The following is a 27,239-nucleotide window of genomic DNA, read 5'->3' as shown; positions in this document are numbered from 1 at the left end:
GCTGTGAGAACATCTTACCAGATTAGTGAAGATGTATGTGTAGTAGGCTGACACCATCCCAAGTTCGGCTGCCTGCAAGGCGAAGAGAAGGAGATTAGAGAAGAAAGCAAAAACTCACTTGACGCAAATGAGCAGTAGGGGTTCCAAGTGTCTGCCATTTGTCTGGCCCACTGCCCCTTGGCACCAGGCAGAACAAAACATCTTGACTAGTTCTTATGTTGCCCTTGATCTTAGAGGATGGAGCACAGAAATTCCGGTCTCAAGAGCGGGGTCTCTCCACCTCCACCTGGCCCCCTACCCCTGCAGTGGCATGCATAGTAGCTGGTGTTCTTGTACACAACATACTCCCATGGCTACAGCCAGATATTACTGAAACCAAAATGACTTTTAGGGAAATGAAGCAAATAATAAAAAAGACTACAATAATGATCTCCACAGCTATTAACAATAACAACGGCTAACACTAACTCACTGTTTAGTATGTGTCGGGCACTCTCAAGCATTCTACACGGGGTAACTCTATGAGGTTGGCACTATTATTCCTCCCCAACCCCATTTTACAGCTGGGGAAACTGACATGATGAAAGGCTAAGTGACTTGTACAAGATCACATGTCTCATTAATGGAAAAGATAAAAGCAAATCCAGGCAGCCTAACTTCAGTGCTTTTATCTAAACTATACTCCCGCTTCAGGACTGTTACATTGATGGAACCACAAACACAACTCTCTTTGGGGCCCTGACATAGATAAGAGAGTCCGCAGTTGTAGCAATGCAAATGAACTCCACTCTGTCAGAGTGCAGGGCAGACTCATAAGGGTATTCTTGAATCTGCAGTGACGTTGGAAACAAGTGACTCTTGCAAACTTGGGTCTTTTATTCATAGTAAGGAATCAGTTGCCTGTGACATGCCTCACCCTTGATCACAGCGCATCAGTGTGGCATCACTCCACAGTTGAGAACTGTTACATCAGAAGAGTCTCCCTTTTGTCTGATCTTTGTACCCGTCATAAATACCCCTAGCCAACCTTCCCTGTCATTGTGCCTGGCTCTGAGTGTGACAGGTGCTATAGAAACTGACACGTAGATCAGGTAAATAATGAGCCCCGTTCTCTCTGGGGCCCTCATCCCTCCTGACAGTTGGCTAGATTTTCATAATGTATCCTGCAGCCCTGGGCCACTGGGAGACCGTTTTGTCATGACTACTGAGGTGGATGGAGGAGAAATCAGACCAAGGATGATTACATTTTTCCTCTTACATAGTGTTCATCTCCCGAGGAACTCAAATAACTTTGTGAGCTTCTTTTTTTGTTTGTTTTTTCTTTGAGTCAGAGTCTCGCTCTGTCACCCAGGCTGGAGTGCATTGGCACGATCACGGCTCACTGCAACCTCCGCCTCCCAGGTTCAAGCGATTCTCCTGCCTCAGGCTGCCAGGTAGCTGAAATTACAAGCACCCACCATCACACCTGGCTAATTTTTGTATTTTTAGTAGAGACGGGATTTTGCCATATTGGCCAGGCTGGTCTTGAACTCTTGACCTCAAGTGATCTGCCTGCCTCAGCCTCCCAAAGTGCTGGGATTACAGGCGTGAGCCACCGTGCCCGGCCATTCTTATGGGAACCCTTGCAGGCTCCCTGAGGAGCAGGTTGGGGGTAACTCTATCACGGTTGTTCCAATGGGAAGCTGGAGCGTAAAGGCTCAGTGACTGGGGCAGGAGTCTCAGGGCACAAGGGAGCTCAAAGCCTCTTTGGTGAGGCTCCTTTTTCCTCCAGGCCAAGCTATATTTCCCCCTCCACTTTCAAGAGGATGATGTGGCAAGATGACCAACCCATCCTACGCCCCACTGCACACACACAATCACACCATCCAAGTAAGAGTGCTGCTGCGTCTCACCCCTGCCTAGACGGATGCGACCCACTGAGTGAGCCTGCTGCTTACAGTGACGGGCTGGGGGCAGAGGGCCCGGGAGGGGTCACAGTCGGGAGCTAAAACCCGTTTTGTGAAATCTGCTGTCCTAGAGATAAAAGACAAGAGATCCTTGGTTTTTAAGGCCTGATTTCTGGGTAAACATGGAGTTCATTGCTGGAACAGCCGCTCAATAAAATCAGGGATTACTCTGCAAATCCTCCTGAAATCGAGACGGCAGAGTGCTGCCAAGCTCCAGGGGCTGGGCTCCCACGTGTACACCAAGTCTCCCCGAGGCCCCGTGTGCTCTGTGCCCACTCTGCTTCCCATCCTTGCTGAGGCCCTGAGAGGCCCTGTTGTGCCCTCCTGGAGGGAGGAGTACGGAGCCCCAGGGAAGCATGAGGACAGAGGCCAGGCCTGATGGAACGCCTGCCTGCCTGGGCCACTGGGAAGGCAAACGGGAAAAGGGAACAGGCTTTCCTGAAGCCTTGCTGCTCATTGATCAGTGTGGCTCCAGTGTCACAGGAGTTGGGACTGACAGGTGGGCTCAGGAAAGACAGCCCTGAGGCATGGAGCAGAACCATTTGCTAATAATGATCACTACACTACAGGCAGAGCTTCCTTCAAAAGCATGGCCACACACACACACACACACAAACCTACAAAGTGTTTTTAATTAACATACCCAGTATTGGCAAGGGTGCTATAAGACACCTATACGCTGCTGGCGAAAGTGTAAACTGTTACAGCCTTTCTAAAACGCAATCTGCCAAATCATATCAGCATCCTTAAAAGCATGCATACCTTTTAACTCAGTAATTCCACTTCTAGAAATGTATGCTGAGGAAATATTCATGAATGTGTATAAAGATTTATGTACAAAGATGTGCATCTCAGCATTATTTATTGTAGCAAAAGATTTGAAACAACCTGTATCTCCAACAATAAAGTGACAGTTAAATAAATTATGGGACATCTGTATGATAGGAAATGATGCGGCCATTAAAATATTTGTAGAAAAATGTTTAATGACATGGGGAAAATGCATGGCATAGAATTAAGTGTGGACAAAAAGCGCTTACAGAAAAGTTTGTGCAGTATGACAATAATTTGGGGGAAAAACGTGTCTGTAAAGCAGAAAAAAAAAGACATCAAAATTTAACAGTGGTTAAATAGCTCTGGGTGATAGGACTGCGAATAATTTTTAGTTTCTTCTATGTGCTTTCTGTTCTATACGTTCCAAAATTTCAACAATGAACTAGTAATGCTGTTCGAATAAAAAAAATAATAGCGCAACATCAGATGCTGGGAGGCGTGGAGGGCATGAGGCTGGCCCCCAGAGGCTTCTACCTGGGGGCTGTTCAGGCAGGCTCCAGCTACCACAGGGGGACCTGTGTATTCTGAGCTACCCTCCACAAGGGTACTGGAGCGACATCTATCTACTAAGCTGAAGCTCTCACTCCCTGCTCCCAGCCTTCCCTAAAGAGGGCCCCTCTCCTCCCATGAAACTTGGTGGAGCTTTTCTACCCTTAATGACCTCACTGATCATGTCTCCAGGCATAAGAGAAGACAGAGGAAAAGGAAGAACAGAGAAAAATGCTGTGTTTCCGTGTGTGTGTGTCAGAGAGAAAGAGAGAGAAAGAAAGAGAGGGAGAGAATGTGAGTTGGGTATATGCACACAGACAGACACGGCTTTGGAGCTCTGGAAGATTACTATAGCAACGGGCTGAAGGGACAGCCCTTAGTACTGAGAGAACTCATTCAAATCTCTTATTAACTCTGAGTCAAAAACGAGCTGGGGAGGGGCAGCTGGGAGGGAGGGAGGCAAGGAGGGGAGACAATCATCTAAGTGTCTGTGGGCTCCTCACAGCTTGGCAGAGGTTAACGAGGAGCCTCGCTCCCCCAGTGGAAGATGGCAGGTTGTGCTTAAATGTGCAATTAAAATGGCATTAGAGGAGGCCAGTGCGCCTGGAGAGGTTGGGGGAGCCACCAAGGAGCCTGGAAACGGGGCCCGTTCTCTCCGAGGTTCATACCCAGCCCAGCCACCAGCCCAGGAGCTGGCGTCAGGTGACTCTGATGCTACCCAGCTATTTCCAGCAGTTTGTCCTGTGTGGGGCCCCTAGGCTCCTGACTTCTCTCTCTCGGATCAGCCTCACTCACAGAGTTCTGGTTTCCAGTGCGCATGTTCTGACTCAGGGGCCGGCACTGCCCCTCCGACTCCAGGAGCTTAGGAGACACTACCTGATTTGCAGATAAGAGAGGGCTGTGCAGGCTCGGCCCTGCTCCACTCAGGGCTGGGCCTTGGACGCATCTGTTCATCTCCCAGAGTCTCAGTTTCTTCATCTGTAGGGGAGGACATTATACCTACCTCACATCATTGCTGAGGGCTCTATGCTGGGAGATCGACTACACAGAAGCGCTGTGTAAACTGTTGTGCACCGTGTCAGGATTAAAGACAGAGCTGGCATTCAGCAGTACACACTGGTGTGATGGTCCTATTGTTAAACTACGGAAACATTTCTATACCATTTGGCAAACAGCCTCTGCCCAAGCCCCTTGGGTGCCCCACCCTAGCCCCTCCTAGGAACCTGCAGACCTCTCCACAGAGCCCTTAGCAGGGTCTAAGTTTGGCAGCATCTAGGTGTCTCCGTTGCCTACTGCCCTGCTGCCCCAGTGCTGAAAACGACATCACCCTCACCCTGCTTTCTTCTTTCAGTTTTCAGGAACTTCTTATTGAAAACGGAAGCACAGAGAGGTTTGTCAGAGTTCAGGTCCAGCCCGGGGCTCTGTCAGCCTCAGCTCAGGAGGACCCTCAAGGCAAGGAGGGGGGAGGGTGGAGCTCAGCAGGGGAGGGGAGAGAGGGAGGCTCCCACCTTCAGGAGGATGGTGTGGGACATGGAGGCGTTGGCGTGGATGATGATGGTGGCGGTCTTGTCGTCCCGGATCTCCTTGAGGAGCGGGGTGGGGTCCCGGGTGTCATCCAGCATGCGGACAGACAGCGTGTCCTTGGAGATAAGGAATTGCCGGAGCAGCTTCTCTAGGTTTAAAAGGCCTGGAGGGGAGAAAGGATGAAGCCCCTGAGGGTCCACAGAGCTGCCTCTAGAGACACCTGGGCAGAAGCAGGAAGGCACGGAGATGTGGGCTGGAAGTTGGGTGGGGGCGGGGGTCTGGCCCCATTGCCAGCATTAAGGAGCCAGATCATAACCTGAGCAGGTTTCTCAGCCTCTTTGGGCTTCAATGATCCCATCTAAAATAAAAGAACACTTCTGAGTCCATCACCTCCCCTGACTCCCTCGAGAATGTTCTTTTAAGGTAGAGACGGAAGCTCCCTTGGGTGGAATAAGAGAATCCCCCTCCCCACCACCCTCAAAAGCCGTACAGGATGCACAGAGACCAAGACCTGGGTTCAGAGACCTCCAGGCCTGAGTCTGCTTCCCTAATTCATGGACTTCTCCATGTGGCCAGTTGTCTTGGCCTCAGTTTCCTCAACTGAGAAGTTAGAGTTATCACAGCAGCCAGCACTCAGGTCCAAGGCAAGGATTATAAGAGGCCACGTGTGAAGGGCTCAGGCCGGAGCCTTGGACACGGTAAACCCTCATAAATGTTTCACTGGGCTCTGTAAGAGCCTTTGCTTTCATTTTGGAGGTGGAGGAGCAATTCCCTTAAGATCCCAGGCCCAGAAAACAGATCTAGCAAAACGCTTTGAACTCCTCAGAGCCTCGTGGCTGCATTAAGACAAAGCATTATGATGATCATAAGAGAACAGGCTTTGAACTGCACTCCAGCAGGCAAGAATCTGGGCCCAGAACAAAACAGAAAAAAGGGACTGTGCACCAAGGACCTACCCCTGCCCTCCCTCACTCCCTCCTCTCCCCACCCGCCAGCTATTTGATGCCTAGGGCCCTGGTGGGAGGAGGCGTTCCAGAATGATGTCACTGAGACAAGAGGGTCTTAATTCTGCCTTGTCTTTGGAAAGGCATGCCAGCCAGGAGAGGGTATGTGTGTATGGGGTAGGGGCAGGGAATGTGGGGGGTGGAGGTGATGTGGGGGTGCAGGAGGCAGAGTGTGGTCTCAATTCCCATGGAAAAAGACATCATGTAGGCGTTTGCTCCCAAAAGCAATGATAAGGGCAACATTTATCAAATGCTTATTGTGTTCCAGTTAATGTGCTAAACATTTTACATGGCTTATCTCATATAAGTCCTCACAACAATCCCATAAAGTATTATAATCCCCGGCACAGAGGAGAATCGGAGGTAGGAAGGACGAGCAACTGGCCTCACACACTGGGATGGTGAGGGAAGGGTTGGCTTTCTAACCAGTCCAAGGCCCCGTGCTGCTGGTTTCTGTACTGGCTGATGGGATATTCAATTCGGGGATGGCTTGACTACAACCCCGGAAGACACTTTCCTGCATAGGTTACCCACCGCCCAGGCCAAAAGGAGGAAGAGCCTCCCATCCACCTCCTCGCGTTGCAGATTGGTGACATGACTTGCTCAGCACACAGAGACACGGGGACACAGCTGGGACCAGAATTCTGATCTCTGTTTTCTGATTTCCATCCAACCCTCTTCCCATGAGACCAGGCTGCCTCTGAGGACAAACTCAGCTGGAGGCAGTGGGCACAGTGCCTGGGAAGGCCCAGAGACACGTGTCTCAGGGCTTAGGGGAGAGAATCTCTTGCTGGGTGTGTGTCTGTGCTTTTTTTTGTTTTTTCACAGGAAGGAGAGGGTAGTGGAGTTGGAGCCCAAGGGACTGGCCTGATAGAGACAGGAGCTCTGGGAAGGTGCTGCCAACCCCAGTATTCCTATCGCATGTTTTGAGAAGGCTTTCTAGGGAGCTGGAGGCTGTGGCAGGTTGGGGAGAAGCCCTGGGAAGGCCTGTTATTTATAAAGATGCTTCAGAAACAGCCCAGCTGTGCAAACCACAGCACTGGCCGTTCCTCTCTTCCCTGACAGGGTTTCAATGGAGACTTGTAAAGACTCTCTGCCGCCGCCGTCTGTGCCCCTCACAGCCCCTCGCCACCGGCGCCCACAACAGTGGCACTGATGTTGCCGGGTTACTCCCTGCCGATCCTGATCCCAAAGCTCTGGATTCAAGCTCAGGGTCAGCCCTCCTTGGCTATGTGACCTTGAGAAGTTGTCTAACCTCTTCAAGGCTCCATTCTTCATCTGTAGAATGGGCAAAGGAGGATGAGAACTCACTGTGATCATATGAGAAAGGCTGCCGGGAAGTGGGATGTACGGTCTCCATGTTACTCCCATATTTACCCATCCCCAGAAGTGCTCCAAGGGCAGGCACGGCGAGGCAGATGAAGAGTCAGGCAAGGACACGTCTGTTCAACCAACACTCTCTGGCATGTCCTGAGTGCCAGGCACTGTGCAGACAGGACACCAGGCAGAGAAGACGGGTCACATACAGTCCCTGCCCTCAGGAGTTTAGGGTCCCGGCACTCACAGCTAAGTTGATGATGAAGTTCAAATCACATCCCCGTTTTGTTTGGCAGCCTGAATTTAATCTTTTTTTTTTTAGGGGGCAGCCTCATTTTGTCCTATATGTAAAATGGAGAGTATTTACTGCCGCTTCCTTAGAGATGATGTGAAAAGCTAACTCCTACCTGGACAAAGGTCTGGGTGCCTGATCCAAAAGACACTCTTAACAAGGAGGTGGAGGGAGGCCACGGAGCTGGTGCATCTGGAGTCTCAGCTATCTCCTGGGCAGGCTGTGGGTGAGGGTGCCCCACAGCTGGAGAGGTGAACAAGCAAGGGGTGGCAAAGGCAACACCCCCAGGTCCTAGAATGGAGCATGAAGAATCTTTGGAGCCTGACTGGGAAAGAGGCCAAATCCCCTGGGATTCTTCAGACAGGCAATGAAATTCAGTGGGACGAGACAGGGAAGGCTGGGGGATGACGGCAGGATTATACACAGCATGGCGATGCCTGGCAGAGGCCGCCGGGGATGCTTTATTCCTTTACAAATGGCAGGTGCACGGAACTCCCAGGGAAAGAGAGGCCCCCCTCCAGATGTTAGATAAACTGGGGACCTGTTCCAATCAATTCCCAGCCTGCTACCCCTTGGAGAGTTCTGCTGTCCTTTAAACAAAGAACAGCATCATTCCCCATCCCATATAACATGCTCTGTGTGCTGAGACGCAGGGCGGGGACAGGAGAGAGGAGGAGGTGGCGAGTCCTCTGGCAGGTCAACATCCCGCCCAGAATTGCCTATCAATCAGTTGTTCCGTTTCCCAACCTGGACATGCCTGGCTCTGCACAAAGAACCCAGTCTGGGGACATGAGTGCTAACCCCAGCACTGGCAGGCAGGTTATTGTGGCAAAGGCCCCACCCCTCTGTGCCTCAGTTTCCTTTTCTGTGGAATAAGGGGAGTGACTACATTACAGGGTCACTGAGAGGATGGCAACTACAAGGGGCTTAACAAACCTTGTTTCCCACTCACCCCCAACTGCCCTTTACCCCATCTCCTCCCTGAAACCTTCTCTCCATTCTCCAGCCTCCACCCTCTTCTCACGTCTCCCACCTCTTACAGGATTATCCAACCCGCCAAAGATAGCCTTGGTTTTAAACCATAGAAAGTATTTGAGAGCATGTATATGCGTAAGTATGTATATGTGCATAGATGTGTGTGTATATATTTGTAATATACAGTATGTGCATAAATGATTTCAGTGTTAGGTAAGGAGCCCATTTAAGACTTCCTTGCACATCCCCAGTGCAGGTAGGGTGCATGGTGCTTGCTGGATTGGACTGATGTAGAGACTGTGGGGGAAGAAAGTAACTACATCCTAACAGGTCAGGGGAGCAGCAGTGCCAGGCAGGAACCGTCGCCATGTCACTTGAGGAGCAGCTGACTGGGGTGCCTGGCCGGAGGGAGAGAAGGAAGGGCTGTCACGAGGCAGGCTAGCTCTTGGCAGCCTCAAGGACTAAACCCGGGAGTCATGAGGGAGTGGAAGTCACAGGGAGACAGACTCCAGCTCAATGTAAGGAATAACCCTTCCTTTATGATGCAGTGGGCTGCCCATGAGGTAATGAGTTCCCCATCACTGGAGGTAGTCAAGGAAAGACTGAAGCCCCTCTTGAGGATCACTGTAGAGAGAATTAAACCAGTGGATGGAAAGTCGAACTAGAAAAACACTGATGTCTTTCCAGCCCAGAGATCCTCTAATTTTATGAATCAGAAGAGGATACTTTTTAATTCTAGGCAGTGGAAGAAATTTACAGTAGGAAAAGTGTGGTTTAGTTACATTGAGAGTATTAAGAGTTTTCAGGGCAGTTTGGCATTTTCGAATTGTCATTCTCCTCACCTTTATCTGCTTAATGGAACTAAGGGATTCACCAAAGGCAGCTGCCATCACAGGGGTTAAAAGCTGCTCTCTTTCCCACACCCCATCCACTTCCAGCCCCACCCTCCTCTCCTTCCGGACCACGGCCCAGCAGCAGGCCTGCCTGCCTGCCAAGTCTAAGGCTGAGAGGGGCCTAGGGAACCTATTAGCCTTGCTCAGGATTCAGCAGGACGGATCGATGACAGAGTCGGCAGGCAGGCTGTTCTGGGAGGAGGAATCGAGGCTGGCTTCTGGAACTGGAAGGCAGGGGCCGAGGGGTGGGAGGAGGATGTCGAGGCAGGGAAAGGCACAGCCAGGGGTGGACACGGCCACAGGACAAGGACACCAAGACCTAAGTGATGGGTCTGCAGGGGACACAGAGGACCCTTGTATCAAAAAATATTATAAAAATAAACACCGCTTTCAACCAGCTTCCTTCCCTCTCTACTGGCTGGAGTAGTGCCTTGGTCCTGGACCAGCACTTTTTAACCTTGTGGGAAGCAGTTCATATAATATTGATCTTGGCGGATTGTGGTGAGGGTTTAATGAGATAGTACGAATTCAAGATGGCACATAGTGTCCTAAACCTAAACTTTCCCCTTCCCCCTGCCAGGTGCCCATGCCTCAGGGTGTGTGGTTGTCGGACCTGTTCCATGGAGCGAACCCTCACCAGAGGGACAAGATGAGGGTCCAAGGTGTCCCCGGGTGGGGAAGGGGCACAGAACAAGTTCAAGTTCTGGAATGATGTATTTTACCTGCATCCCAAATTTGTCCCATCCCACACCTAAGCTTTGCTCCAGGAACAGGCAGGGAAGACCAGCAGGGCAAGAGGAGAGGGAGAGAGGAGACTTCTTGCTCACAGGTGGACCATAGGTGGCCGTGTTTGGCCATCGAGGCTGTCCCTTCTACAATGGCAAGAATGGGCATCAGAAGACCCCGGCCTCCGTGTTCCCATCAGCCTCCTGATTTCAGGATGTGTTTCCAGCTTGGGCCTCAGCTACTGGGGCCTGGTAGACATCCCTGCTCTGAGAATAACCTTCGGTGTTTCCTAAATTCCTTCACATGCACAACTGATTTCATCCTCATGACTGCCCTGGGAGGTGGGTATTATTATCCCTGAGTCAAGATAGAATTGCTGGGGCGGGAGAGATTCAGTGACTGAGATCATAGGGTCAGAGGTCCCGGGACAGGCCAGGATCCAAACCCAGGTTATCTGATTCCACATTCTGGTCTCTGATACATGGGATGGTCTCGGTCCTCCCGTACTATAAGAAAGATGGTCCCTCACTTCTCTGTCTTTTTTAGGAAAGCTGGGAGAGAAGGTAGCAGGAATCACGTGACCTTGAAGATGGAGATAATCTCTCTTTTCTTCTGCATATAATGAGAATGTTGATAAAGCCCACCTTATACGGTTATCATGAGTTATATGGTTTAAATAAGAGAATCTAAAATTTAAATGAGACAATATAAAAACCCTTAGCATGGTGTTGGGCACGTAGTAAGTGCTCTGTAATGGGAGGACTGTGACCTTCCTGGTATCAGCACAGAGCTGCATGGTTAATTTTGTATCGTTATGAGCAAAAGGCCTCCCACAGGGCCTCCTGGGGACAGCACAGGGAAGGCCCACTACTGTCCTGACTACTCTTCCAAGGCCCTGGGTATCACTGCCTACTCCCCATCCTCCACCCCCACTGCCACAAGCAGAGTTGCAGTAATAAAATAACAGTAATTAAATGTGGTATCGTGTTCCCGGCCCAGTTATTTTCCCATCCAATTACCTCAATAGACATTATTATCGCCTTGTTACACGGGAGGAAACTAAGGCTCAGAGAGGCAGATTGACCTGCTCCACGTCACACAGCTCCCAGGTGGTGGTGCAGCTTGGCTGACTCCGGTATCCTGCCGTTCTCTTTGGCAGCACATGCTCCCCAAGCGCAGGGACTGCCTCGAGATCCAAGTCTGCTCCTCTCCAGTAGCCTGGGCCACGTTTGGTGAACACAGGCTGGTAGGAGGACAGAGCCCAGCCTCAGCTGACTCTTGCTCCCGGGTCTGGCCTTGCCTCATTTGAAAGAGATCAGAGCAAGGGAGGAAAGGAAAACTCATGTGTGCCGAGCATTTCCTCGGTGTGGACGCTGTGTTATTCACTCTCCAGGTGTCATTCTCTTTAATCCCCTCAGCCATTCCGGGAACGAGGTTTCACTGCCTCCATTTTATACATGAGACAACAGAGGTAGAGGGTAAAGTCACTTTTCCAAGATCTCACAAGTAGAAAATAAGTAGCAGAAGATGTGGGGACACAGGCCATGTAACCACAAAAAGGACATTAAAATAGTCAGAAAGAGGCCAGGCGCGGTGGTTCACGCCTGTAACCCCAGTACTTTGGGAGACTGAGGTGGGCAGATCACCTGAGGTGAGGAGTTCGAGACCAGCCTGGCCAACATGGTGAAACCCTGTCTCTACTAAAAATACAAAAAGTTAGCTGAGCATGGTGGCTCACATCTATAATCCCAGCTACTCGGGAGGCTGAGGCAGGAGAATCGCTTGAACCCAGGAGGCAGAGGTTGCAGTGAGCAGAGATAGCACCATTGTACTTCAGCCTGGGCAACAGAGCGAGACTCTGTCTCAAAAACAAAAACAAACAAACAAAAAAACCCAGAAAGAAATACAAAAGCAAGCATTAACAAAGTAATAAAATAAGGCCAGGCATAGTGGCTTACAGCTGTAATCCCAGCACTTTGGGAGGCCGAGGCAGGCGGATCACCTGAGGTCAGGGGTTCGAGACCAGCCTGGCCAACATGGTAAAACCTGTCTTTATAAAAAAATTTAAAAATTAGCCAAGCATAGCGATGCATGCCTATAATCCCCAGCTACTTGGAAGACTGAGGCAGGAGAATCACTTGAACCCGAGAGATGAAGGTTGCAGTGAGCTGAGATTGCGCCACCGCACTCCAGCCTGGCCAACAGAGTGAGACCCTGTCAAAAAAAAAAAAAAGAAAGAAAGAAAAAAGAAAAAAGAAGGAAAAAAATAAGATTTGAGCCATGTAGGAAGATAGCAGGGAAATATGTAGCATGTTATACCTGTCGCTCCGGGCCCAGCCTGAGGTCAACAGGTAGATCCGCGGCAGGGCTGGGTGATCTGACCAACAGGCCCTGGGCACCCACAGTGGTGAACCCCAAATCTCCTTGGAAGCCCCCCAGTAGCCAACTCCCTCAGGCTCTGTGAGCTCTGACCAGGAGGGCCACGCCTGGGCTGCTCATCACATCTCCTCCCCCAGCCTCATCAGAAACAGGCACTTGCAAATGTTCTTTTTTTCCCATTAAAGAAAAATAATGTAATATACAATATTTCTCTACTTGGTCTGAAACCTGCTTATTAAAAATCTCCTTTTGGGAAGGAAGAGAGTAAGTGGCATGATTCTCCATGGAATTACCTCCGTTATGCCTAATTTTGATGGCTGGAAAATAGAATTAGATTCTGCTCCTAATTCTCCTCACAGTGTCTCTCAGCCCTGCATTAATAAGGAAGATGGAAGAGTGTCTCCTTCAGAGCTCTGAGCTGCATTTCCCTTCACTCCCTCATTTTCTCATACCTTGATTAGATTTTTAATCCTCTTTGCCCTTGAACTTCTGCTCTGCTCCACCTTCCCTGCTCTGGCCCTGGAGGGTGGGGACTGCAGTCCCTCAGCAGCCTCAGCAGGTGAGTTCCAGCAGACCTGTGTTGTGTGCCTGCCAAGTCCGCTGGGATGTGGGCTGGCTCCTACCGCACCTGGACAGGCACATCTGCTCCAGAACCTTGCCTGTGCTTAGCTGTCCTAAACCCCTGCTCGAGGGAACAAGGGCAGGTGTTGTTCAGAGAGATCTCTGCCCTTCCCTGAACACTGCACCTGCCAGGCGGAGCCCACCCTCGAACCACTGCTCTGGGGCTGTTTGTGCAGACCATGATGGTGGAAGGGGGTCACGGAGAGGGAAGAGCCAGCTTGAGGATCAGAGGACTAAGATAAAGTCTTAGCTTTGCCATGTACCAGCTGTGCGACCTGGCGTTCCTTAATATCTCCAAGACTCTCTTTTCTCAGCTCTGGAATGACTGGGGAGGAGGGAGGTAAAATGGAGAAATGTTAAGTGAAAGTGCTTTGCCATCTGCGCGGAACTGTTTGAATGTCAAGGAATGTCATAATTCTAATGGGAAGAGCCCTGGGCTGGGAGGCAACAGTATTAGCATAGTGCTTAGTGTGTAGTAGATGCTTAGCAAACATCTGAGCAACCTGTTTCCCAAAGCCCAGTAAGAGCTGAAGCAAAGGAAACAAGTCTCAGCCTAAAAGCAAGCCAGACTGTGACTAGACACAAAAAGAACTTCCTGTCAGGTTGGTGAGATATTGTACCAGCATTGAGGAAGACTGCAGGACCATCTTTGCCTGGAGACATCTGCGGGTGCCCTCTGTCTCTTAATAACCCCGCTGCGTACACAGGGTACACCAGTTCAGTCTTGCCAAAAAGGGCGTGTGGCAGTCAGTTCTAGGGGAGAATCCTTGAGCCTGTTACACCGTTCGATGGTCCAAGGGCGCCACAGGAGGAAAACCACCCAGTGGAATGCAGAGCTTCCCACTGTGTTCCTTGAAGTGGGAACATCCTTCAGGCTGTAAGATTAGCATTCTTTTTTGGCTCATGGTCAAACTTATTTGAAAGAAAATGAAGCAAATACCTGTTTTGGCCACAGGACAACTGAGCGTGTCCATGCTAATGTGTATCGTCAACTTCCTCCACTAAGAGGTAATAGAATGAAGGGTTATCCAAACATTATTTTTTTTGCCATAAAACTCCTGGTCCACAAAACTTGTATCATCAAAGCCAAGCTGTCTTGTAGAACTTTCCGCAATGATGGGGATGTTCCACACTTGTGCTGTCCAGCACAGCAGCCACCAGCCATGTGGCTACTGACCACTTGAAATGTAACAAGACTGAGGAAATGGATTTCTAAGTTTATTTAATTTTAATCAATTCATATGTACACTTAAATACCCATATGTGGCTTGTGGCTACTGCATTGGTCAACACAGATATAGAGGAAACTCATTTGATAAATACAGGTGTAATGACGACGGTGCACTGGACTGTGATCCAGAGAATCTGGATTCAAATCCAAGCTCTGCCACTTACTAATTATGAGACTCTAGCCAAACCAAGACACCTTCTGGGCCGCCCTTTCTTCTTCTCTAGCTGAGGGGGTTAGAATCTATGTTCACTGATCTCTTGCCAAGCCCCCTTCATGGAAGCCCTGCTGGAGAACTCCAGGGTACCTCAATTCTCATTTTACTGTCTTTCTTTTTTTTTTTTTTTTTTTTGAGACAGGGTTTCACTGCTGTCACCCAGGTTGGAGTGCAGTGGCATGATCTCGGCTCACTGCAACCTCCACCTCCAGGGTTCAAGTGATTCTCGTTTCTCAGCCTCCTGAGTAGCTGGGATTACAGGTGCGCACCACCACGCCTGTCTAATTTTTACATTTTCAGTAGAGACGGGGTTTCTACCACATTGGCCAGACTGGTCTCAAACTCCTGATGTCAAGTGATCTTCCCACCTTAGCCTCCCAAAGTGTTGGGATTACAGGTGTGAGCCACTGCACCCATTTTACTGTGTTAATTGCTTCATGACCATCGACCCTGCTTAGTTTTCCATCAAGTCTGCTTCATGTTTGAGAACAGAGGCTGCGTGTTGCTCTCTTATGTCATACATAGAGCGTAAGAGTGCCCAGCACCCAGGAGATGCTCGAAGACGCCTGTTGACTGCCTGAGTGATGGACTGGAGTGCTCTTGAATGCACCCCACTTGCTGGTGCCACTCAGGGTCTGCCTGTTGAACAAGGCTTTGAGTTCAACTGTCTTTCTCCAAGTCTGAGGGTCCCCAGCTCCTTGGATCTAATTCCAGTTCCCAACTCCTCTGCCCTTTTCATAGACCCAAAGCCAGTTGTTCCACAAGGGTACACCCATGATGAGAACTGCCTCTCCTCAGAAGACACTCCTCAGAGAGTGACCTTCAAGGGCTCGCAGATGACACAGGACCAAGTCTGTGTTCCTCACCTGCTAAAAGGATCTCTGCTCCCTTCCCCAGCCTCTCTTTCCATCTTTATCCAGCATGGACTCTAGGCTCCAACCTACTTCCCCTAGGCACAGCATCAGGATCCCTGCCTCCCTCTCTTGCTCCTCATCTGGCATGTCCTATCTCTTTTCCCTCCTTTTCTAAATCATTTTTATCCTTTGAGATCCAGCTGAAGTCCTGCCCACATCCCAAAGCCTATCTAGCACCCTGTACTCAGGGACCCTCTCCTCGACTGGCCACATTACACATTTGACACTTAGTATAAAGCACTCTGGGCCTTCTAAGATCAGTGGCAAGGGCCCTATTTTCTCTGCATCCACTGCAGGGCTCTGGAAGAGCTTTTGACTTGAAGTGAGGAGGCCTGTATTTGAGTTTGGGCCCTGGTGCTTAAGTTGTGTGGCCTTGGGCAAGTCATCTCACCTCCTAGAGTCTCAACTTCCTCAACTTTGAAATGGGGAGATCCAACACCTCCAAACCCACTGGGTGGTCACAGCAGAGTTGGAACTCAGTTCCTTGATTTCTTGGGTAGCACAGAGTAAATATTCAATAAATCTGTATTGGATAAATGCATGCCAGGCACGAGGTCTGGGAAAGTAGGTGGTTCTGACTCTTAATAGAGAGGTGGCTTTGGTATTTGGAGACTGTGGGGATTCCAGGATGCAGGAAGGACTTGAGAAGGCAGAGCAGTTCTGAGAAGCCATAGAAAGGAGCCCTAATAAAGATGGAATCGCTCTGCAGTGCAACCCATAAAAATACCCAGGTAAGCCCTGGACAGGTGAGCTGTGCAGGACACAGGTGGCTGGGGCTCAGACACCGGGCTCCAGCAGTAGCCAGTGGCCAGCACCTGTTTGACCACATGTGGGTGCACAGCTGCCACCGGGAGCACACAGATGCACAGATTTGCTGGAAGGTGCTGGCTTAAATTAGCTAAATCTCATAAACACTAAATTTATGTCACAAATTGACTGTCATAGAAAACACATTTCCAAAACCTGCATTTGCTAAAAAACGCTTTATCAGGAATTGACCTTGGACCTTGTTCCATCAGCAAAACCTGCTCTCCAGGGGAAGTTCTTCAACCCATCAAGTGCATCCATCAAATGCATCCAATCTTATATGTTCCCTCTCTCTCTTTTTGTATCTCCTTAATAATGAAGCTGAGAATGTGGGAATTGAGTTTGCAGATGCAAAAAGGCTTGGCGGTTGGCCAGTCTCCTTGTAACCTAGTTCCCCTCTGTTCCACTCATGCCCAGGGAGTCCTGGCAAAGAGTACTCCTGGATGGACTCCCTCCCCATCTCTTTCTCTCACTCTTTTTCTCTTTCTCTCTGACACACACACACACACACACACACACACACACGGACACATGAGCATGGGAATGCCCAAACCCACTGGTTATCAGCCCTGTGGATCTAAAGGAAGCTTTCCCTTCCTGGAGGGTCTCCAGCCAGGGGCACAGGGAATCAGGCCAAAATCAACAAGACTGGACTGTCGGGGGCGGAACCAGCCTGGGGAAACTTACATTCTGCTTTGGCACAGATGAGGCAGGCGGTGGTGCAGTTGAAGAAGTTCAGGATCCCAGCTACAGCCACGCTGATGTCGGTGTTGCTGGGGTGGAGGTTCAGGGTTGTGAATCTCTGGAACTGTAACTTGATGAACTCCTCTGGGGCCACTTTGAAGTGAGGGACCTGGCAAGAGGAGCAAAAATGGACAGCAGGGAGGATCCACGTGGGTGAAAAGGAAGAAAGAGGGATGAGTGAGCCGAGGCTGCGGAGAATGGGTTCTTTTATGTAACACCTTCGCCAGACACCAATGGGAGAAGGAGCTCCCAGGGCACCCACTCCGTGGGAGGAAGACGAGAGATGACATCCCTGACGACGCTTCAAAGAAGCAGCCCCAGGAAAGAAAACTATTTGTCCAGAGACCCGGATGAACGTACCGTGGGTCTGCAAGCTGGGGTCTGTGGTCCTGAGAAGGCAAAAGAATCGATCTTTATTCTCAGAGGAACTGCCTGCTGCTGACAGAGAGACAGTTGGCTCTTGAAAGCATAATCCTTAGAATATTTTATTTGTAGTTAATACATCGGAGCAGAGATGGCAGAAAGAGAAAAATCGCTACCCTGGGACTAAGAGACGAGTCCCATCAGCCCAGCCCAGCCAACAGGTGTAGAGTAACCAGCTCCCAACAAACTTCAGTGGGGAATGCCCAGGGAGAGGAAGTGGGGCGGTGAGAGGCTCCCGCACAGACACACATGCACACACAGAGGAAGGAAGCCCTGCAGGTGGAGAAACCATCTAGAGAAGCTCTGAACACAGCCAGGTAAATAAATACCTGGTTTGGCTTCATTAGGACAGTGTCAGCTTCCCTCTGCATCTATTACTGACATTTCCAGGACCCACTGTCTTGCCTTCTGCTGCTCTTCTCCCAGGAAAAGATCTTAAGAGGCTGTGATGGCTGCTTTATTGGCGGCTTAGGCTATTTGGTAGGTAACAGGAAAGTTACAATGTAATAATCTGCCATCCACCTTGATTTTATTCTTCCCCCCTCACCCCTGGTGTCCAGAGCTGAGCGAGCTGAAGCTGAATATCAGTGTGTATAGATGTTAAAGCAAGGAAGATCGATAGTAGACAGCAGGAAGAACTTCCTGGTGGTGAGTAGATTGGCTTCCAGAATGGATTATTCAGAAATGACTGAAGAATTGTCTCTGCCTGCCCTGGTCCAGAACTTATCCTGCCAAGAGTCTGCGAAGATGTTGGGATGGTCTCTGTAGGATTCTCCTACTTTATCCTTTTAAATTTCTGGGAGAAGTCAGCTGGAGACCAGAGCTCCTCTGAGACTGAGGTGGGAAGAGGATAAAGATTTAGCAGAAACTAGGGAGAAAACTTCTGAATTCAACTAGGATTAGCCTTTGAACCATAGGGAGATGGCAACCAATATTTTCCAGCAGAAACTGAAAAATGCAGAATGGGGGAAGAGTCTGGTGAGTTATGAAAGGCAATTCTAAAGAGTGAAATCGATCTGTGTCATAAGGATCTTTCTTCCTGCTTGTATTTTGTATCCCATCCACTCTGTCTAAAGTAAATAATAAACAGACCATGAAAGGAAAAGGTCACAAATGGGCAAGATAGAGGGGAAGGCCGGACAGGGGCAGGGTAGCCTGGCTGGCTGGTATGAATGTTTGAGTACCTCTGACCAAGGTCGTCCCTGTGTAACCCTCTGGCCTACCACATTCCATTAGCAGCTAACCCAATAGAGCACAACCCATTAGCACCCCCTAGTACTGTGGAGCCCTTTGAGATACCGTGAATCCACGGATCCTAGAGATGGATGGGAAGGACTCAGGAAGGTGAAGAACAAATGGGTTTCAGAGTCTACAGACTTGGGTTTGCATCCAGATTCTGCTGTGTGATTTTCAGGTAAACCTCTTAACTTGTCTAAACATCATTAAAATGGAGATAACCACAGGTGCGTCTTAGAGCTCTGGGAGGATAAAATGTGAACCCGTGTGTAGGGTATATAATAGCTCAATACCTAATGTATAATAAGTGCTTGGGCAAGGCTTTCTCCTTCCTCCCCAAACGTATGAGCTCCTGCAAAGCTCTTGGAGTGGTGTGTGCAGGGGGTGAGGGTTGAGGAAGGGGAGCTGATGGGGAGCCTTCAGCACAGTCTACTTGAAGCCTGCTGGGCTCTGCTGGGTCCAGGCAGGGATGGCCCAGCCCAATCCTGGTCCTACGGTTCCCTCTCTAGGACAAGATCGATCTATACTCAATGTACAATTGCAAATGTATGCCAGGAAGCCATCACGGAGGTATGTAGGAGACAAGAAGAGGTGAGCAGAATGGAGAGGGGAGCAGCAAGGCAGAAGGCAGACAGCCACGAGGGCTGCAGAGATGTCAGCAGCATTTAAAGGAATGGACTCCTGGGTGAGAACTCCATTGCTTTTCCCTGGAGCAGGGGAGAATCAGCGTAAGGCAGTTCAGCCTCATAAAACATTAAAATAAATGCATAATCTGAGCAGAGAGGAAAGGTTGCTCTAGAAGAAACATAACCAGACAAAGGCTGGTAAGCGTCTGGCCGCTCCCAGGGCAGTGCAGTCTGGCTGGCTGGTCTGGCACAGGGGCAGAGTTGTTGGCTGCAGATCAGGGGCTTGGCCTGTGGCCTGAAATGCCAGACAGGGTTAAGGGATATGTTGGCTGACATTAAATAGCCACTGAACCCCAAAAGGAGGCCATATTGGAGTGGGGCTTGGGGGAGGATGTGATGCACAGCAAAGATTGTGTGGTGGGGGAGGAGGGAGAGAGGAGGAAAGAAAAAGAGGATGCAGAAGAGAGAAGATAGGGAGCTGAAGTCTTGGCAGCCCCACTTGGTGAAGATGAGAGCCACTGCTAGAATAATGACCTGCCATAGATTTGAGCTGTTTCTCAGAGTGCTGCAAGAAAGACGTAAATTACACGTGAGGTCTAACTCCCTGGGCCACGGCCTGGGAGAGGCTGGGAGGGACCTAGTAGGACAGAGCTCCTTTGTGGCCTGGGCTGGCCTCAGAGTTGTATTTGAGGATATGTGATGGGGAGGAGGATGGGGACTTATCAGCCCCAGCCCATGTAAGAAGGCTCAGGGGCACAGCCTACAGAGAGAGGCCCAGCTACTGGAGGAACAGGACCAATGTGGCCAGGACTAGGATTGCGGCACTTAAACGTGCACAAAATTCTGAGAGTGGGCTCATAAAACCGGGAAGATAAATATTCTTCTGCCCAAGGCCTCAGGGACTCACTGAGCCCTGGATCATAAGAGATAGTGGTGGCATCAGAAGGGTAGACTCCCAGCAGGCGTGGGGTGGGCAGAGGCCTGTCTGTTGCTCCTGCCCTGGCAGGGGCGGCTCACTGAGGAGGCATCCAGTCCCTCTTGCAGCAAGTGCTCCTCCTGTTTCTAAGAACTGGGTCCTCCTGAGATTAGAGCTTCTGGAAGGCTGAGTCTCCAGGCCTCTAGGGCAGAAGCGAGACTGAGCCTTCTTCCCATGTCCCTGCCCCCGCCCCCCACCCAGCTCCTGACCTTATGCCTGACCACCAAGCTCCATCTGCCCCCTAAGGACCTGGCAGGAAGGCCACCTTCTCACTGTCTCCCGAGGATCTGAAGGGGAAGGATTGATGGATCCAGGAAGGACCAGGTAAGATGCCAGCACTAGACAGAATCTCTGAATTTCTGAGTTTGTCTTCTCTGGGGAAAAAGGAGGGGGAGAGCTGACAGAATGGGGGGGGGGGGGCAGTCACTCTGAAACTTGTCCCCTACCATTTTTTTCTCCCATGGAAACAGAACTAGAGAAAATGGACTCAACACTTTGTAACTGGAGAGCCTCCAGTTCGAGTCACACCTGAGGAAGAATGTGCTGCTTGAAGAAGCAAACACTGGAATTGGTGAATGAGGAAGAAAGCAAGATAAAATCTCTTTCTAGAGAACTTATATGACAGAGGCTTTCAAACTTTATTTTAGCAATAAAATGTAGCAATGCCTTCCCCAAAGGCATTCTTCCCCAGAATCCCGATATGTTAACAGATAACAAGGGAGCTGCTCACGTGGACAGGAGAGTGGATGCTCAAACGTCTGCCCGCTTGGCCTGCCATGCCCACCACCCTCTCCAGCCTCTCCCTCTACCCTCCACCACCAAAAGACCGCTGGGGGCACCGCCTTGGGACCCTAAGACAGGGAGGAGCTCCGCTTAAAATTCCTGCTGTCAAACACCTCCTCCGAGACCCCTCCATGCAAACATCCTGGAGCCGGGCGAGCCCACTGCTTCCGTATTTGTATTTATGTTGTTGTTATTAATGACACCAACCCAGCCTTGACAGGCTCTTCCAGCCCTTAAGAATCAACCGCATCTTTGGACCCTGGGCACAGGCTCCAGCACACAGATATTCCCCAGCCCCGCCTCACACTCACCTCCTTCTCTCCACAGATGTTGCTGATGATGGAGCTGGAGGCTGGGCTGGAAGATGGCCCGAGGACAGCGACCACCCCCTTGGGGAGGATCTGACACACTGCAGCCAGCGGCAGGGATGGGGAAAGAAGCAAAGCACTCATCAGGTCGGGCTTGGGCCACGGTCCTCTCCTCTTCACCCAGTGCCCCCTGACCTTCTGCACACCTGCTCCCCAGGCCTCTGCTCCAACCCCTCCAAACCCAGAGTCTCTCCTCCTCCCCTGGACGACTGGGCTCCAGGACCGTTTTATTGGAGTTTATGGGCAGCATTAAATGAGGAAATGACCCAGGTTATGACAACATACGGCCACAGCCAACAGGGTGTCTAAATTGTCTGGACTGTCACTGAAGGACAGAGGCTAATGGAGCAAACCTGCAGATTCCATCCCACGGCCCGGCCTGGCCTGCAGGGGGGTAGGGGGAGCCCCAGCACAGCTGCTGCATTAGTCCCCCCAAATATAAAGAGAGTCTGGGAGGAGGAAGGCAGGCAGGCAGGCGGGGGTACGAAGGAGGGCGAGGATGGCACAGACAGGAAGAGAGCAGGTGCGGCTAAAGTCAAAGGGAGTGGAGGCAAGAAAAGAGGAAAGATAATGGGAGGCAGGGAGAGAGCGAGAGGCAGAAAGGAGTCTCATCTGTCAATGGCCCTGTCGTTCACTTCGTCTTGAAGCCTGGCACGTTCCCTCCCCCAGGCAGAGCAGGTCCCGTCCTGACCGACCAGCATGCCTGGCATCTGGCCTTTCCCTCCTGGACTGAACACTCGCTCACCTGTCCGGGATCAGTTCCGACACCGCCTTCTCCTTAGACCTTCCTGGGCTCATTTATTTATGTATTTGTTTATTGAGATGGAGTCGCACTCTGTCACCCAGGCTGGAGTGCAGTGGTGTGATCTCAGCTCACTGCAACCTCTGCCTCCCAGGTTCAAGCAATTCTCCTGCCTCGGGAGTAATTGGGATTACAGGCACCCACCACCACGCCCGGCTAATTTTTGTATTTTTAGTAGCGACGGGGTTTCACCATGTTGGCCAGGCTGGTCTTGAACTCCTGACCTCAAGTGATCCACCTGCCCTGGCCTCCCAAAGTGCTGAGATTATAGGCATGAGCCACCGCACTCCACCACTGGGCTCCTTTAGATGGAATTAACACTGCCTTGGGCTCCCAAGGCCTGGGGTTCATGCCTCTATTCGAAGACACTGTATCTATTTGGGTTTGTTGTTTAGCGCTCTCCTCTCACTAGATTTCAAACCTCTTTTTTTTTTTTTTTTTTTGAGACAGAGTCTTTCTCTGTCCCCCAGGCTGGAGTGCACTGGTGCGATCTTGGCTCACTGCAAGCTCCGCCTCCCAGGCTCACGCCATTTTCCTGCCTCAGCCTCCCGAGTAGCTGGGATTACAGGTGCCCGCCACCACGCCCGGCTAATTTTGGGTATTTTTAGTAGAGACGGGGTTTCACCGTGTTAGCCAGGATGGTCTCGATCTCCTGACCTCATGATCTGCCCGCCTCAGTCTCCCAAAGTGCTGGGATTACAGGCTTGAGCCACTGCGCCCAGCCTCAAACCTCTTAAAGACCGGAACTGAGCCACATTTATCTCCCAATCCCCACTTCTCATCTCTTCAGCGTCCGGCACAATGTATTCTAGAGACTAGGAGCCCAGCTCAGATTTGCTGAGTGAATGTGTGAAGGAATGGGATGTGTAATCAGAAGAGGGAGAGAGAATCTAAGATTTTAAAATGCTAGAGACTGAGAAAGGAAGGATGGGAGAAAGAGGGAAACACAGAGAGAGAGGACAGGAGAGAATTCTCAGTGCACACACTGTGGTATCAGAGCCAAGGGGCTGCCCCTCAGAAAACGCAATTGAGGTTCTCCACTGCATCCTTGTCTGCAAAACTCAAGGCTTAACTCCATACGTATTTTCTTCATACTTGTATTAGGAGTCAGGCAGAGCAATTTCCCTGAACTAGCAATTGAGGTTAAGGGACTAGTACAAGGTTTCTTATTGAGCCAGCTGCAAAGCCACACCTGCCACGTGGACGCTCTTTCTTCTGGGTTAGAGTCCAATGCAGCCAGGTGATCACCTGAATGGGGTACAGGCAGCAAGGCAGAACACCAGGGTTCAAATACCGGCATTGCAATTTACCATATGAACTATGGATCTCGGAGTCTTCTCTTAGCCTATGGCTTGGGCAGGCATCCCACAACATCCCAAAATCTCAGCTGACTGGAGGACTCATCAGTACTAAGTGTCTGACCGAAGTAGTGATGATCAGGCTTCATCTCTGAAGAGCCTCTTCAAAGTCCAAGCTATTTCCATGGGGGTTATCTCATGTGACCTCAACCAACTTAACTCTTACAGCCCACTAGGTGCTTTAAGTTCATCATCCCATCAGATCCCTACAACTGCCTTGGGGGAGTGGGGTCTTATCTCCTGATTTTACTGGTAAGGACACAGCAACCCAGAGACGTGAAGTGCCTCTACTCTGGTCACACACCTAATCAAGGCCAGAGTTGGCATCTGGATTCAAGTCTCCTGACCCGCATCCAGGGTTCATGTTCCTCTCTCATAGCCACTTACTTTGTCTGCACTGCTCCTTGCAGCCAGCCACTCCTACACCCAGCACTTCTCAGCCTCTTACAGTGGAGGTCCCCCCGCCCACCTCGTCTACTGAATCCACTTTCTCCAAGGTCACCATGACCTGTTATCCCTTCTCATCCTGTTCTCTTTCTGTAGCACTTGTTGTTCTGATTGCATTGTTCTTTAGAATTTCCTAACACCGTCCAATCTGGATTCTCCTCCAGTTCTGTGGTCAGTCTTTCACTCATTGCTGACTCCTCTTCCTTCTCCCACCCACCAAATTCAGGCTTTACCCATGACTCACTCTTCCTGGGCCATTTTACCATTGCCTACGGCCTCCACCCTTGTCTGTGTCCAGATGACCCTGCACTCTCACCTATGTGCTGGGTCACAAAGTCAAGTTCCAGCCACCTGCTGGACATTGCCACAGGGCCTTCCCTCTGGCATCTCGCACTCAGTTCCGTAAGAGCTTGGAGTCTGATGCATGGCTGTCTGGGTTTGAGTCTCTGTCACTTACTAGTTTCAAGACCTTGAGCAAATTATCAAACCTCTGGGCCTGTTTTCTCACCTATAAGATACTAATAACACCTCTCTCATAAGGTTCCTGTGAGAATTAAAGTGAATTAGTACTTAACATTCAGAATGGTACCTGACATGCTACATGACCCTTTTGTTATTATCCCCACCATATCAGATTTGTTATATATTTTTCACAATCTGATTGGATCTCCATACTTCTATGAGGAAAATTCATTTTTATCTCCACTTTACAGCTGGGGAAACTGAGGCCTAGAAAGTTTAAGTAACTTTTTTAAGATCACACCAGTAATATAAGGTCGAACTGGGCTTGAACTTGGGGATCGACCTGGCACCAGAGCCAGTGCTCTTACCCACTCTACTTTACTCCTCTTATCTCCTCAAGCTCAAAGCCACAGTCATCCTGGCCTCTTTCTTGCCTTCCCTCACTAAAGCTGTTCTCCTGCTTTCCCCGTCAGGGGCCAGGTTCTGACCATCTGACCTGCTCACTCTCTGCCAGCCCTTCCTTCCTACGTCTACTGCCATGGTTCCAGGTCAACCCCTCTTTATAACCTGCCCTTCTAAGGGATCTCTTTGTCTCCAGGATTCTTCATTTCCAATCCATTTTTTAAATGGTGGGGCAAATTATAGTCCTAAAATGTAGATCGGAGTGCTCCCCCAAGGCAGAGAACCGGTCTTATTTACGTCTGTGTCCTCCATACTTAGAACAAGCCCTGACTCAGAGTTACGTGGTCAATAAACAGTTGCTGAACCACACTGAGGCCCACTCAACACCTTCCATGGAAAACTGGAAATAAACTAAATGTATAATCATAAGGGAATAGCTATATAAAATGTGGGTTGTATGCCCAAATGGAATATTATTTAGGCATTTAAAATACTTATGAACAGTTTATAATAGTATTAAAAATATTTATGTAATAATACTAAGAGCCAGAAGAGGATATAAAATTATATGTATATCTATATGAAGGCTACAACTAAGCAAATACAGAGAATACTTATACATTGAGGAATGATTATGAGAAGATGTTATTAAAGACAACATTTACTAAGTGTTAATTATGGCCCGTTCAAAGCACTCTTTCGGGAACTGACTTACTTAATTCCCAAAACAAACTGATGAAATAGGTACTATTACTGTCATTCTCATTTTACAGATATAAAAACAAGACAGAGAAATTAAAGAGCAGAGTCAAGATTCAACAGCCCCACCCATTTCCCCAAAGACCAGCCCCTTAACCACTGCACCACACAGCCATCCCCAGCAAATGGCAATTAACTGGGATGTCTGTAGATTGCCTTGGCCATTGGAACACTGAGTTATTGTCTTCCCTTTTTTTCATTTCACTACTTTCTATAATGAGCATGTATTCCTTTTTATAACATATTATAAAAAATACAATGCTATAATAAAAACATTCTTCTGATAAGCAAGTAAAATTCGAGTGACTCTGGTCTCCTTAAGTCCTATCTTTGCATCCCCTTCTCCCACCATGCCATCTCCCACTGCATGCCAGTTCACCTAGAACATACTCTGTACATATTTTCCTGCCTGATCCTTTTCCCAAATGGCTATCTCTAGATCAGGGGTTCTTAACCTGTAGCCTGGGGTCTGTGGGTAGAAGTCAGGGGTCTGTGAACACTTGCGGGGGGAATTACATCATTCTTTTCTCTAACCCCTAAGTGAAATGTAGCATTTCTTTCCATTTTGAATGTAGGCAACAAACCACAGTGTGTTAATAGCACCTATGACTTTGTTTCCCACAGAAATCACCCCAGTTTTCCTATCACACTACAGTGCTAAGGATATCTTGAAATACCGGTTATATTCATTATTACTTCAAGATTACGGTAGTAATTAGGCTCGATGCTATTTAATACATTAGTGAAGAAGCATATATATTAGTATACCACTATTAAAATATAACTGCATTTCCATATAGCTGGTTTCCACAGTCACCCTATCCATTTTATTGGATTTTTGTTATTTATTTTCTATCCTTTTTTATTAATAAAAAGGTTTTTATTCATTTAAAAACATTTATCTGAGAAGGGATTCATTAGCATCTCCAGACTACCATGGTCTAGGCTTCTCTTGCCCTTCTGCCTAGCAAACTCCTACTCATACTTCAGCATCCAGCTCAGATCTTGCTCCTGGGCCAGAAGGCATCTCTCCCTCCCTATATTCACAGCACACTGTGGCTCTGAGTCAGCTGCCTTTAGGAGACAGCGCAGCTTCCTTGCTCTCTGAATTCCTGGCCAGCTTCTGTCCCAAGCAGCCTGGTGATGTTGGTTCCCAACAGAGGAAAGTTTCTCCTGAAAATAAATTCTTACAGAAGGCCACAATTCCTTATTCCCAATTCCAAAGTCCAAAAGGCTCTGAAACTTGATGTTTTTCATCAAACTCAGTTGTTGGCAAAATCTCATCTCAACAGACAGATGTAAAGCTATTTACAATGCGTGAGTATTTGAATATAAGCATGCATTTGTTTGAGTATGGGATTACTGGAGATTCAACTTTACATATGGTACATGCACCACACAACCGTTCTTTTGTTTGTTTTGAGACAGTGTCTCACTTTGTCACCCAGGCTGGAGCGCAGTGAAGCAATCATAGCTCACTGCAGCCTTGAACCCCTGGGCTCAAGCAATCCTCCTGCCTCAGCCTCCCGAGTAGCTGGGACTACAGGTGCATGCCACCATTCTTGGCTAATTTTTTATTTTTTGTAGAGATGGAGCCCCACTACATTGCCCAGGCTGGACTTGAACTCCTGGCCTCAAGCAATCCTCCCACTTCAGCCTCCCAAGGTGATGGGATTTACAGGCATGA

General features: G+C 49.4%; 1 protein-coding gene across 1 annotated transcript in view; it reads right to left on the bottom strand.

Moving 5' to 3' along the window:
* Positions 1-27,239, bottom strand: part of GRIK4 (glutamate ionotropic receptor kainate type subunit 4) — a 342,581-nt gene that overhangs the window by 151,576 nt on the left and 163,766 nt on the right. The window contains 4 exon segments of the mRNA XM_063636591.1: positions 19-72; positions 4,778-4,956; positions 16,854-17,019; positions 21,266-21,363. Coding sequence (XP_063492661.1) covers positions 19-72; positions 4,778-4,956; positions 16,854-17,019; positions 21,266-21,363 — 497 coding nt within the window.

Source organism: Symphalangus syndactylus, chromosome 3 (genome assembly GCF_028878055.3).
Source record: "Symphalangus syndactylus isolate Jambi chromosome 3, NHGRI_mSymSyn1-v2.1_pri, whole genome shotgun sequence".
NCBI lineage: Eukaryota > Metazoa > Chordata > Mammalia > Primates > Hylobatidae > Symphalangus > Symphalangus syndactylus.
The sequence above is the reverse complement of the archived record's forward strand: the minus strand, read 5'-3'. Positions and strand labels throughout refer to the sequence as shown.